We start from the raw sequence: 13,874 nt of genomic DNA, 5'->3' as shown, positions 1-13,874 counted from the left end.
AAATGATTTAAAGTAAGATTGTGTCAATAGTAGCTCTGTAAATACAATCATTAAATCATACACTGGAAAGCAAGGCTACAATATTAGAAATCAGCTTAGTAGCTGTCAAGAGCTTGGAGTAAGAAGGAAGAAATGAACACAAAGGAACACAAAATAACTTGTGAATACAATAGAAATAATCTATACCTTGATTGTGTTGGTAGTTGCATAACAGTATATGTTTATCCAAGTACACTGAACTTTACACATGAAAAAGGGTAAAATTTACAATGTACAAATTACACCACAAAATAGTTAACTTTAAAAAGTTAAAATAACACGAAGTATCTACATCCCACACAAAATACATTTTAAGTTTTTGGTTTTCAAGTTCAACCTATAATTTTAGCAGTGATTTGTGGTCCTTGAAGCAAGTGCAAAGGAAATTGTTCGAATGAGGGGCCCTCATCTAGCCTTCAATTAGAAGTTATTCATTTGTAAAACAATAACATGTTAAAAAGCAAACAAACAGAAGAATCTAATTGTATTCCACCCTAGACAATGAGCATCCTTCATTAAAACCATACACTCATATGCCCATGAGGCAACTTAAAAAGGTTCAGATAAAACGGAATGAAAGATATGGTACAAACTATTTTGTAATCCATGCACGGTTTTTCATAACACATAATTTGTATGGGCTTTTTGTAGATTCTATGTATTATAAGAATGTTAAGCTCTGCAGGTAACTTCCCAAAAACACAATCCCAGTCAAATCAGGAGAAACACATCAGAGGAACACAAACCGATAGGCTTTCTACAAAACATCTGACCAAACTCCCAAGGACATCAAAACAAGAAAATTCCCAGAAACTGCAGCAAATAAACAGCCAAGGAGACGCAGTGACTGAATGCTATGTGGTACCTTGGATCTGACTCCACCCAAGGATATACTAGTAAGTGGGAATAAAGTGTGGAGCATAACTCGCAGTCACACACTAATGTGGGCTTATCAGTTGCGATAAATATAGCGCAGCACTATAAGATCTAAATGTTAAGCGACTCAGTAAATAGCACTGGTGACAATTTGAGGATACACATACAAAAAGTTGCCCTTATGTGCTCATACTACTCATCAAAAGTCATTCAAAATAGACCACGGAGTTAAATATAAGAAATAGAAAAACTTTTAGAAGGAAATGGTGGAAATTATTGAGACCTTGGATTATACAAAAACTTACTAGGTACAACATCAAAAGCACAGTCCATAAAAGAAAAAAATGATGAATTGAATCTCATCAAAATTCATTTTTATTACAAAGATACCAATATGTAAAAGAAGAGAGGACTGGTCATTCAGCATGATGGTTAAGGCAACAGTTAAAATGCCTGTGCCCCATACTAGACATGTCTGGCTTTGATACCCAACTCTAGCTCCTGACTCCAGCTTTCTGCTAACGCAGATTATGGGAGGCAAAGATGATGGTTCAATTGTTTGGTTCCTGCCACTCATATGAGGTGCTCGGATTGCACTGTCAAGTCACCGACACCCTATGACCTAGTAACAGTCCTGGCCCAGTGTCAGCCATCACCGGCATCTGAAAGCAAACCACTGGAAGGGAGCTCTCCCTCTTATCTATCTATATTTCTTTCTCTCTCTCTCTCTCTCTCTCTCTCTCTCTCTCTCTCTCTCTCTCTCTCTCTCTTTTCTCTTTTACACAAATAATCTTTGAAATACAATTTATAAAAGAAAATGAAAAGACAAACACATAGCTGAGAGAAAATATTTCCGTATCATTTAACTGTCAATGACTTGTACCTAGAATATACCAAAAATTCTTAGGGGGGCCGGTACTGTGGTTTAGCAAGTTAAACCTGTGATGCCAGCATCCATATGAGGTCTGTTTTGTGCCCTGGCAGCTCCACTTCTAATCCAGCTCCTGACTCATGGACTGGAAAACATTGGAAGAGGGCTCAAGTGATTGAGCCCCCACATCCACATGGGAGGCCTGGATGAAGCTCCTGTCTCCTGGCTTCAGACCAGCCCAGCTCTGCCCATTGTAGCCATTTGCAGGTAAACTAGCAGATGGAAAGTCTCTCTGTGTGTGTTTCTCTCTTGCAATAATTCTACCTTTCAAATTAAAAAATAATAATATCTTTTACAAAATGAATTCTTATAATTTCAACAATAAGATAACTCTTCCAATTTAAACATGGGGAAAAGATAGTAAAGACATTTCACATAGGAAGGAATTTGAATGGTTAATGAACACATGAAAAAAGCTCAGCACCATGAGTCACTAAAGAAACATCACATGGAAGTGCAGTGAGGGTAAGGCATTTGACACAGTAGTCACTGTTCCACGTAGGATGCCCACGCCACATTCCAACCTATGATTGGGACTGAGTCCCAGCTGCACTGTGCGTTCCATTTTCCTTCCAACGCACACCCCAATAGGCAACTGCTAAGGCTGCATTCCCACCACTTACACACCTACATTTAGTTCCTGCCTCCCAGCTTTAGTCTGGCCCACCTCTGACTGACACAGGCATTTGGAGAGAAAACCAATGGGCAGAAAATCAATCTCTCTCTCTTTATCTATCTCTGTCTCTATCTCCCCCCACTCAACATACTGAGATGTAATTTCTCACCTACTTAGGCTGACTATAACAAAAAACACTCCATAAAAAGTGTTGGCAAGGATATGCAGAAACAGGAACTCTCATACATTCCTAGTGAAAAAACAAAATGGTGGGCCCAGCACAGTGGCCTAGTGACTAAAGTCCTTGCCTTGAACGTGCTGGGATTCCATATGGGTGCCGGTTCTAATCCCCACAGCTCCACTTCCCATCCTGCTCCCTGCTTGTGGTCTCGGGAAACAGTCGGGGATGGCCCAAAGCCTTGGGACCTTGCACCCGCGTCGGAGACCCGGAAGAGCTCCTGGCTCCTGGCTCTAGATAGGCACAGCACCGGCTGTTACGATCACTTGGGGAGCAAACCATCGGACAAAAGATCTTCCTCTCTGTCTCTCTTCCTCTCTGTATATCTGACTTTGCAATAAAAATAAAATAAATCTTAAAAAAAATGGTGTTGCTACTTTGGAAAACAGTTTTGCAATACATTAAATCTTACGCTTAAAGTTCCCCTTTGACCTAGTAACACAATCCTTAGGAACCTATCAAAGAGAAAGAAAAATATATCCAGTCAGACCTCCACACCCATGCTGTTAGCACCATTATTCATGACAACCAAAGAAACTACAAACGATGTTTGCTGACAGATGAGCAGTCAAAAACCACACTACATACACAAAGTGGAATAAATCTGTGACAATAAAAATAAGGAAATACTCACATGCTGCAATATCAAGGGAAATGGAAGAAGTCAAACACCAGAGATCACACAGCACAAGATTTCAATTACATGAAAGCAACACAATTGGCAAATTTATAGACAAAAGAGTAGATGGCAGACAGGGCCCAGCAGTGGGAATGAGGATTAAGTGTAAGTTGGTCATAAAGGATCTTACTGGGAAGATGAAAATGTTATAAAACTGACTTATGGTGTTGACAGCGTAACTCCATAAAGTTACTAAAAAAAAAATTCAATTACTGAAATTTAACTCAATAAAGCTACTAACACAGAGAAAAACAATAGGGGAAACTGGGTAAACAATATACAGGAATTCTGTGCTCTATAACTTTTCTATAGCTAAAACTATTGCAAAATTTTTAAAATTTATGTAAATAATTTTAAAATAGTCACAAGATGATATCAGTATTTTTGCAGTATGTCTACACGAAAATGCATTTTCAAACACAAAATGGATAAAATCTCATTACACATCAGCATTACTCGGTGAACATTTTGCATCGATTTTGATAACAGAACAGTAGCTTTGAGCTCCAATTAAGCAAAAAGAAATGACTACTTACACTAATAATTCTAATAATTATTACAACTATTTATACTAGCAATACTAATAACTCAGTAGTTCAGTAATTACAAGAAAGCACTCACTAATTATACTTTGAATTTCATCAATGCACATTTGCTGACATTTTTTTTCTCTCTTCTTCTTCTGTAAGTACCTAAAAATACCCTCAGTTTTGCCTTTTGGCCTGCAAAGTTTAAAACATTCACTGTCTGGCTCTTTACAGGAAACGTGCCAAGTTCTCTCGTACACTGCAACAGGATAAACATAAACATTTCTTTCTTAAATGTGTTCTTATCACGACTAGCTCTTGGTATACTGCCCTTCTGAATATGTTCCACAAAGGCTAAGCCCTACACCTCTTCTGCTGTAGTACTATTTGCCATTTCCATAAAAAGAAGCACTATTGACCTAAGAGTCCTAGCAAAGCCTCGATGGCATCATTATTGTGATCTTAGAGCGACAACACCAAAGCAACACGGTATCCCTAAAATGACCCTCAGCAAGTTTGTGATGTGCCCAGGCTGGGGACTCACTGAAGCCTCTTAGCTATCAAGTAGCTCCCGCGGCATCACACCCCGCCTTTGGCATCATCCTGGCACATCGGTATGGTGTCATATGCTATCACAGCTGTAGCAGAACTGCGCCCTGATGCCACGCCGCCCGAGATATCAGCGTCGCAAACCCCTACTTCTTTCTACTCTCTGGGCGGTGGCAGGGAGGGGGAGGGTAGCTACAGTCGCTGGTTCAAGCTCTGGCGGCAGGACTCAGCTCCAACTGTGGTCCCTTCCGCCTGCTACAGCAGGTCAAGGCCCCGAGAGGGATAGGATCTTTAGGCTCCCGTAACTCTCCTGCGCTCCCAGCGCACCCGTTTCACGTAGCCGACTCAATGGCCCAACAGCGACCACCCACCCCGACTCTTCTAAACGAGTCCACACGAAGCCGCTCCCCGTACCTGACTCCATTCTTCAGCTGTCATCCTGGGCCAATTCCACCGGCAACTTGACTATGGCGGTCGCAAGGGACCCTGGGACTTGTAGTTCCGTTCTGCTAGGAGGTGAGTCACTGAGGGCGGCAAAGGCGCCTCCCTGCCCGGAACTGCCTTTAAACTGCAACTCCCAGAGACACCACGGGATGGGAAAAGAAACAAGGGGATGAGGAAGCCCTGTGATTGGTGGAACTCTACTGGTTCCTTTGACCGGCAAGCGGCGCCAGCGACGTGAGGCGGACGTTCCTGGCGCTTCGCGGAGATCCTGGGAAAGCGAAATGGAGGGGTGTGTGTCTAACCTAATGGTCTGCAACCTGGCCTACACTGGGAAGCTGGAGGAGCTGAGGGAGAGCATCCTGGCCGATAAATCCTTGGCTACTAGAACCGACCAGGTAATGGAGCTCTAGGGCCTGTCCGCGTGAGGCGGTGCCGGTGAAGCCCGACGTGGCTTTTCGGGCGCGGCCCCCGTGGAGGCCGATTCTGTGAACGGCGGATCCCCGCCCCCGGCGCCCCGTCAAATACCCCAGTGTCATCCCAGGACTCGTGATCCGGCTGCAGAGGCTGAATCCTTCAGACCTCCTTTATTTTTGTTATTGTTGTTGTCATTATTATTATTTTGGCTTGGAGCTTAACTTGCTGAATTTTCGCTGTGAGGCGTCTATCGCGTTTTCCAGAAATGCCTAGGTTTTGAGATAGCCATGAGGAAAGTTTTTTTGTACCATTACCTTTACTAGCAATTGCATTCAACCAAACACGTGTAACAGAATGCCTCTTCTGTGCCGAGCAATTTGCTCGGAGCCAGGGCTAGTGTCGAGTGGATAAAGCAGATAGTAATACAATAATCACAAAAACAAAGGTCCGATTCAAGATTGTACTGAATACTCAAGAGGGAAGTTTACGTGGGACTTTGAGAACTAGGGATGGGGCCCCTGGAAAACATTTTGCAAAGGAGAGCAGAGCCATTAGACCCTGGCAGGGATCTCCCTGGGAAAGAAGAAGGACAGACGTGGAGGACACTGGATGACCCTTGGGGAGGATCCACCAGCCTCTATTGTGAGTTTCTGGAAAGATTGACGGTGCCGTCGGGAAAGCTGCGTGTGTTTATACTTGGCATCCTGTTCGACAGGCACTGTTGCAAGCACTAGCAAGATACTGACCTGTCATTCCCTATCTTCCTTTTGGGCCTTTTTGGAAAAGAATTTGAATCTAGAAACTTTTTTTCTGGAACTTTCCTTCACTACTCCATCCAAAAATTGCCTTGTAAGTTTTTAGTTTCTTTTCTTCTGGACTAATGCTATTTAATAATTTAAAGTTAATATAAAAATTCATAGTAAGTTAAGATTTACTAACACTCCATGAAAAGATAACCGGGGTTCAGTGAAGGCAAGGGCAGAAAAAAAAAATAATAATGTGAGGAACTTCTTCAGCATCAAGAGGCTAAGGATCCCAACCAAATGAACTCTGTGCCTTTTGTGTGGATCCTGATTTAAACCAATTGCTGAAGGACGTTTACTGGAAAGTTAGGAAAACCTGAATACAGAATGAATATTAGATAGTATGAAGGAGTGTTCATTTTTATAGGTGTGATAGTACCCTCATGGTCATATAAGAAAGTTTCCTTGCATTTTAGATACTGAAAGAATTGAAGATGAAAAGTCATGATATTTAGGATTTAAAAAAAGCTCAGCAAGGAGAAAAAAATTAGGTGAAACAAATGTTGCAGAATATCTACTGTTAAATCTAGTACTAGGTGTGTAATTTTCAGTTAGATTCCTTCTGCTTTTATATGTGTTTAAAAAATTTTAACAATAAAATGTAAGACGATTTTGTTACACAAGGCTCATTAAAATACACCCATCACTTCCTTTGAGAAAACAGGACCTACCTCCTAGTTTATCATTTTATACAAAAAGGAATTTCATTGCCTGGAATTCTGCATATAATATAATATAATATATAATTATATATATAACATACATATAATATAAAATTATGATAGCAATTAGACTTATGATTATTTCTTCCCCCACAAGATTCATGTGTTCTTTCTACAGTGTCTAACTTGAGGCCAGTGTCCTTGTAGACATCAGAGTCGGACAGGGGTTGTCCATGTAACCCTGGAAGTGCTGCTGACCCTGAGCAGTCTGTTTCCTTATCTGTAAAATGAGGGTAATAGCCACTGTATAGCAAGGTGAGGATGAGATGAGATAAGGCATATCAAAAGCCTGGCACAGATGCCTGACAGGAATATGCAGAAATAATAACATGAACAGCCAAAACTCTGCCGAATCTTTGAATTCAAGTTCTTGCTATACTGTTTTCATCACCATATTCTGCTCCAAATGGGTTAGGTTCTTCAGTGTCATTCATCCCGTGTTACTAAAGTCCTCATCTCTCTTATTCTGGTAAGCAATATAGCTGAAGATTACTCACCTGAGGATCCAGGGGTCTCCATTTCTTGTTTTCAAACACCAGTGTTATCTTTCTCTGCTTTTCTGCTTCTATCCCTCCTTAAGAAGGTTGCTTTATTGCTTCTTGGTTTCCCTTATAGGATAGCAGAACTGCATTGCACTGGGCATGTTCAGCTGGACACACAGAAATTGTTGAATTCTTGCTGCAACTTGGAGTGCCGGTGAATGATAAAGATGATGTGAGTAGTACGCAGCGTCGATAAATTCCCACTTATCTCTAGGCTCCAGACTGCTGTTTATAGAAGCCTGAGTATTAAGCTCATAAACAAAGCTGTAACCTTTATGACTAGGAAATTCCACTGTGGCCCTGGTGATGAAGCGTGAGGCTAATGATTGCATTATGCTGCAGTGCTCATTTTGCCGCTCGTACATTGTGATTTAAGGTAAGTGTACAGCTTAGGGCTTATTGTGGTTAACTTCAAAGACTGCAAGTTCTTTTTTAGTATATGGCATTTTTTTTTTTGGTGAAGATTGTGTGAGTAATGAGGACCTAAATGTCTTTTTTGCTATAGAGAGAGGTTTATTGTAATGTTGTGGCTGGTTTTAGGATTATTGGTAGGCAAAAATTCCTTTTCTAGGATGTTGATATTACTAATAGCAAGAAAATAACAATTGGAGAAATACTTGAATGTAGTACAGAAGACTCGCATGATAAAGCAATGTGCAACCAAAGATGTACATTTGGCACAGCAGTTAAAGGCCACCGGGAGCATCCACTTCCTGTAGTAGAGTGTCAGAGTCTGTGTCTTGGCTCCAATTCCAGTTCCAGCTTCTTGCTGATGCATACCCTGGGAAGCAGGAGGTGATGATTCCCGCACTACAGTCCCTGTTACAAACATGTGATACCCAGATTGAGTGCTGGGCTCCTGGTTTCTATCAGACCCAGCCCTGGCTGCTGTGGCCATTTGAGAGAAACAATAGAGAGAAAAATCTCTGTGTCTGTTTTTCCAACTTTTAAGCTAATAAAAACTTTAAAGTAACAAGCAGCCAATAAAGGTATAATTCATGAGAATGACACATACAAATACAGCACAATAAGTGGAAATTCTAGAAAATGAAGCTCACAAAATTATGTCTTCTGGTCTTGACCTTACTTGCTTTTATTTTTTTAATTCTTTTTTATTATTTTATTCTGATCTTTAGATAGTTGATTAGGAAATAAAGGGCCAGGGGCAATAGGAAAGTAGGTAAGACCATTGTTTCCACATTCTCTTTTTTTCTTCTTGGAAGAAGGGAGAAGATAAAAGGAGAAACCCCACCCAGCCTCCGACCCATCCCAGGGTCCCCCATGTGGGGCATGCTCTGAGGGCATTGCTCAAGTGGTTTTGATAGTTCAACAGATCTGAATTGCTACCTATCTCACCATTCCAAGCACAATGAAATCTCTCCAGAATCCACTGGCTGACATAGTCTATCTTAGAGTCTCTGCGCAGATATTCACTACCAACATGTGGCTGGGGTAGTTGATTGATTTGTTCTGTCCTCCGTCCTCTGTTATATGGTACCAGGTGTCCTCTACAGGCTCCAATGAATTGCCATATCCTCCACATGCACCTGGATATGCTGTCCACTGCTCCATCTGAGCCACTGAGGAGGCCCATTACTTCTTAAAGATATTTTTGAAAAACAGTGTGACAGAGGGGTGAGATAGAAAGACTATGAGGTCTTCCACCTAGTGGTTCACTCCCCTGATGGCTAGGCTGAGGGTAGGCCAGGCTGAAGCCAGGAGCACTGTCTGGATCTCCAACATGGATGGCAGGGGCCCAGGTGCTCAGGCCACCTTCCATCACCTTCCCATGAACATAAGCAGGAAGCTGGATCAGAAGTGGAGCAGTGGGGACTTGAACTGACACTCTAGTTTTGGGTTGCCAATGTCACAGGCAGGGACATAATCCACTGTGCCACAATACCAGCCCCTTAATTTTTATTTTTGGCTGACTTAAAGATGGTAAATCTTTACAGGGTACCATGTGATTGACCCCAATTTTGTCTGAAGGATCTAATATGGTAGAAAACACATATAGATCAGAATTAGATTTATGCATCAGTTAGGTTCAGAGTTACGGAATCTTTCTTTCTTTCTTTCTTTCTTTCTTTCTTTCTTTCTTTCTTTCTTTCTCTTTCTTTCTTTCTTTCTTTCTTTCTTTCTTTCTTTCTTTCTTTCTTTCTTTCTTTCTTTCTTTCTTTCTTTTCTTACAGGTGGTTTTCCAATTTCCCACAGTGCTTAGTAAGGAGGAAGAAAAGGAATTTCTGGGCTGTTTACTACTTTGGAGCCCCCTTCTGTTGCTAGGGCAGGAGATTCTCTGAAATGAATCTTGTTTCACACACTGGAGAGAAAAAAGGAATTTCATTTTTAAAAGCTACTTTGGAAAACCATTTGTACACAGCCCTACCTACATGTTCCTACTGCCATCTCACTGGTCTTTGCACTCCTACCTCTTTTACAGGCAGGTTGGTCTCCTCTTCACATCGCTGCTTCTGCTGGCCGGGATGAGATTGTCAGAGCCCTGCTGGCAAAGGGGGCACAGGTGAATGCCGTCAATCAGAATGGCTGCACTCCCCTACATTACGCAGCTTCCAAGAACAGACATGAGGTCTGTATGGTTCCATCCCTGGGCTGCTTCTGTGGAGTTCCAAACGTGGACCCACAACACGAGTGGATTTGTGTGGGTTTTGTTTTTCTCTTTGCAGATTGCTGTCATGTTACTGGAAGGCGGCGCTAATCCCGATGCTAAGGACCATTATGAGGCGACTTCAATGCACCGGGCAGCAGCCAAGGGTAACTTGAGGATGATTCATATCCTTCTGTACTACCAAGCATCCACAAACATCCAAGACACTGAGGGTAATACTCCTCTGTAAGTGACAAGCAGCAATCATTTGTGTTCTTTCTGGCATTTGCCCTCTTGCAGTAATTCTTACACATCCTTTCTTTTCTTACTCTGCTTATAAATGCACTACTTGGTATTGGCAAAATAATTTTAAAGCGCACAAAAACAGGGCTGGAAAATAAAACCTGTATGTCACCTTCCCACTCAGAAATACCCACTGATGATATCTGTGAGTATTTCCTCCCAGTCTTCCATATGCAGGGGTGTGGATTTACACATGTAAATGGACCAGAGTATCATGGAGGTCACACTGCACACTTAGTTTTGTATCTTGTTCTTTTCACCTCCTAGTACACTGGGAGCCTTTTCCGAGGCCATTAAATGTTGAAAATATTTGTAATGGCTATCTATATTTTCCTTTCATGGAAATGCCATAACTTAGTCTTTTCTACTAAAATTTATTTGAAACCTTTTTTTTCTTTAGTTTTCCAGCATAAGCAATGCCGCATTGACCAACTTTGTACAAAATCCTTTGTCCATATTGCTGATTCTTATTACCTTACTATAAGGCTCTCAGAAGTTGAATTACTGAGTTTAGGGGAAAAAAACACATTTTAAGAATATTGCTGTATATTGTCAGATTGCTTCCAGAGGAGTTGCAGCTTTGTACCCTCCCCTTCCAGCAGCCATTGAAATGTACCTTTTTGCCATCCCCCAGCACCTTCCGTGCCACTTTTGTTATGTGAGAAATGATATTTCACAGTCGTAATTCAGATTTTTCTCACCTGTAAATGTGAATGTTTTTTTACACCTGTGGCTAATGACATCTCTGACAAATTGTTTTATCCATTTGTTTTATTTTGAGAATTAATTTGTTTTTAACTGGGTTTTGATCTTATATAATAAGAATGTTAACTTTCTGCCATATTAGTTAAAAATATTTCTCCCAGTTTGTCTTATTCCAAAAAAAATAACAAAAGTTTGAATTACTGTGTTGTCAAAACTATTAATCTTTCCTCATATCCAGAAAACTCTTCACCCTGGAATTAGTTAAAATTTACTCATATGTTATTGCAAGTTTTGATTAACATCTCGTTAGTTTTGTTCGTGGGTGATTGTTATTGTTCTGTGTTTAAGTCTCAAATCTACTGACCTTTGATGTGTATGACATGAGGAAGCCCTAGTCTCCCTTGATATTTTCTTCCACAGTACTTAAAGTTCAGCTTTTTTTTCTGTGTGACTTTAAGCCAGCTTTTTTTTAAGTGTGGAGTTTTTTTAAATCTTGCTTTACAATTTGTTATCCTGTCATTCTGAGCGTTTTCTTTAGAGACACCTGCATGTTCTAGCTTTGCTCCGTACATTTTTGCAGAAAGGCAGAAAGGTCTAGTCATTGTCTTGGAGTGACACAGTAGAAGCTCACGGGCCAGCAGAGGGTTTAGGAATACCTGATTGTTCTCGCCCTGATCCGATCTTTGCCACTTACCGACTGTCTTAAATATTTATATAAGTAGCGCAGGGCATTTACTTGGCCTTGTTAAATCTTCATTTCCTCATATGAAATATAAAGATTATAACTGCTTCCTCAAGTAAAATAACATGTAAAGTGCCTACTACCCTGCCTGGCAAATTCTCCAGGGCCTGACAGAAAGCTGGTTTTTCCTCCCCCACTCAGTTTACTGCTCAGCCGTATCATCAGAAGGAAGAACTTTAACCTCTGACCCAACACACAGAACCTTGCTAGCCTGGGAGAGATGGGTGTAGTAATCAGATGAGATGAAAAATTATGAACTATGTTTCTCAGATTTAAGGTATGTGAATTGATACAACCAAGTTATAAATTGAGGCTTTTCTAAATTCTAACCCTGAATCATTTGGGAAATGTTTAGGATGACTTGAAAATAATCTCCTTAAAATAAGGACATTATTCCTTAAGCCACAGTTTTGATTTACGATGTGGTATTAAGGATTTTCCATATGCATTGGTTTTCTGAGTGAATAACTTTGCAGTAGTATCACTTTCTAACAAGATGCAGTTTAGAGCACCTGGTAGCAGAGTCTACCCATCATGTAGACCTGGTAGGACTGACGGTTTGTTGTGATCCCTGATTTCAGACACTTAGCCTGTGATGAGGAGAGAGTGGAAGAGGCAAAACTGTTGGTGTCCCAAGGAGCGAGCATTTACATTGAGAATAAAGAAGAGAAGACACCCCTGCAAGTGGCCAAGGGCGGCCTGGGTTTAATCCTCAAGAGAATGGTGGAAGATTAAGCAGCTGGCATTTATCCTTCCTCTGTATATTTGCTCTGTTGTCCCCAGTGTCCTGGAAACTTACACCCTTGGGCATCAGGTATCCTCTGTGAATTGTGACGTTTTCTCATCTTTTAAGTCCGTATGAACATGTTGCCTGATATTCCTGCTGAGGCACCAGTTTTACATGCTCACCTTGCCTCCCAGGCATTTAATAACTGTCAAGACTATTGTGTATTATTCTGTATGAAATCTTGATTTATTTGGAACAAGTGGTTCTGCGTCTGCTGCAGGTTTTCACACCTCCCTGTGTACTTTCCATGCCCCTGCGACGCGGACAACCTCCAGAGCAGCAGGCCACGTGTCCCACCGCATGGCTCTGGGTGGATTCAGTATGTTCCTCCGCACACACTTGAAACGTCCTGACTTGTTTCTCAAGTTCACTCAGAGGCCCACGCCAGATATTTCTGATTGCTGGGTCTTTTTTGGAATTGTAACATTTAATTTACTTTTGTTACAGGAGTGAGTTTATGTATAAATGGACCAAATTTTAAACTAGAGAACATACTCTAAAATAAGGAAAATGATAGCCTGTGGAGCCATGTATCTTACTGATGACTTGTGTCTCTCTAAAACAAAACATTGTTTTTGAAAAGGAAGCTTTGAAGTTATCTATATTAGATCATCCTGTACTGAAAAAAAAATGTTAAGCTGGTTAAAATTATATGTAGCAGAAATGTATTTTGATTCCTATTAAATTTTAAAAATTACTATTGTAATAATATCGGAGAAATCATTTTGGGGGGAGAAAATTTGGGGAGCGGGTAAGGGAAATCCCAGAGCCTACGGGATTGTATCATAAATTGAAAATAAAAATACAGGGGAAAAAGACACAAAAAAAATAAAATATTGGAAGAATCTCCCAAATTTTCTTTCAAAAAAATTTTTTTTTGTTTATTTTAAAGACAGATTTACAGAGAGAAGGAGAGACAGAGATCATCCATCCACTGGTTCACTCCCCACATGACCCCAGTGGCTGAAGTTATACTAGTTCAGAGCTAGGAGCCTGGAGTTTCTTCTGTGTCTCCCACATGGGTGAAGGGGCATGAGGACTTGGGCCACTTTCCTCTGCATTTCCAGGCACAGTAGAAGGAGCTGGATCAGAAATGGATCAGCCAGGATTCAAAGCAGCACCAATATAGGGTACCAGCACTTCAGGCAGAGGCTTAATGCACTGTGCCATGGTGTTGGTCCCCCAGTTATCTTTGAAATCAGTCACTCACACCTTAAAATTCTTAGTGAAAACATTTCTCAGGTTTTGTTACTCTTTTTTTAAAAAAATATTTATCTTATTTTTATTGGAAAATTAGATATACAGAGAAGGAGAGACAAAGAGGAAGATCTTCTGTCCAATGATTCACTCCC

General features: G+C 40.9%; 2 protein-coding genes across 5 annotated transcripts in view; one reads left to right on the top strand and one right to left on the bottom strand.

Moving 5' to 3' along the window:
- Positions 1-7,462, bottom strand: part of ATG4A (autophagy related 4A cysteine peptidase) — a 68,783-nt gene extending 61,321 nt beyond the window's left edge. Inside the window, exon 1 of one of the 2 annotated variants that reach the window (XM_058659227.1) lies at positions 7,336-7,462. In XM_058659227.1, the coding sequence (XP_058515210.1) occupies positions 7,336-7,357 (22 nt within the window). In that variant the 5' untranslated portion in view covers positions 7,358-7,462. Of the gene's footprint in view, positions 1-4,869; positions 5,005-7,335 lie in introns of those variants that run through there. The other variant, XM_004590179.3, reaches the window with a different exon arrangement.
- On the top strand, positions 5,162-12,721 carry PSMD10 (proteasome 26S subunit, non-ATPase 10). 3 transcript variants are annotated; one of them, XM_004590178.4, is made up of 5 exons: positions 5,162-5,294; positions 7,454-7,552; positions 9,821-9,967; positions 10,065-10,152; positions 12,317-12,721. In XM_004590178.4, the coding sequence occupies exons 1-5, from the start codon at positions 5,181-5,183 to the stop codon at positions 12,322-12,324; spliced, it is 456 nt and encodes a 151-aa protein (XP_004590235.1). In that variant the 5' UTR covers positions 5,162-5,180; the 3' UTR covers positions 12,325-12,721. The 3 variants fall into 3 exon arrangements, with proteins under 3 accessions (XP_004590235.1, XP_012783840.1, XP_058515212.1); XM_012928386.3 differs by having other exon boundaries at positions 10,065-10,231; XM_058659229.1 differs by having other exon boundaries at positions 10,065-10,218; positions 12,317-12,454.
- Positions 12,722-13,874: the final 1,153 nt, after the last annotated feature.

This window comes from Ochotona princeps, chromosome X, assembly GCF_030435755.1.
Source record: "Ochotona princeps isolate mOchPri1 chromosome X, mOchPri1.hap1, whole genome shotgun sequence".
Classification (NCBI taxonomy): Eukaryota; Metazoa; Chordata; class Mammalia; order Lagomorpha; family Ochotonidae; genus Ochotona; species Ochotona princeps.
This window is presented reverse-complemented; position numbering and strand designations above follow the sequence as displayed.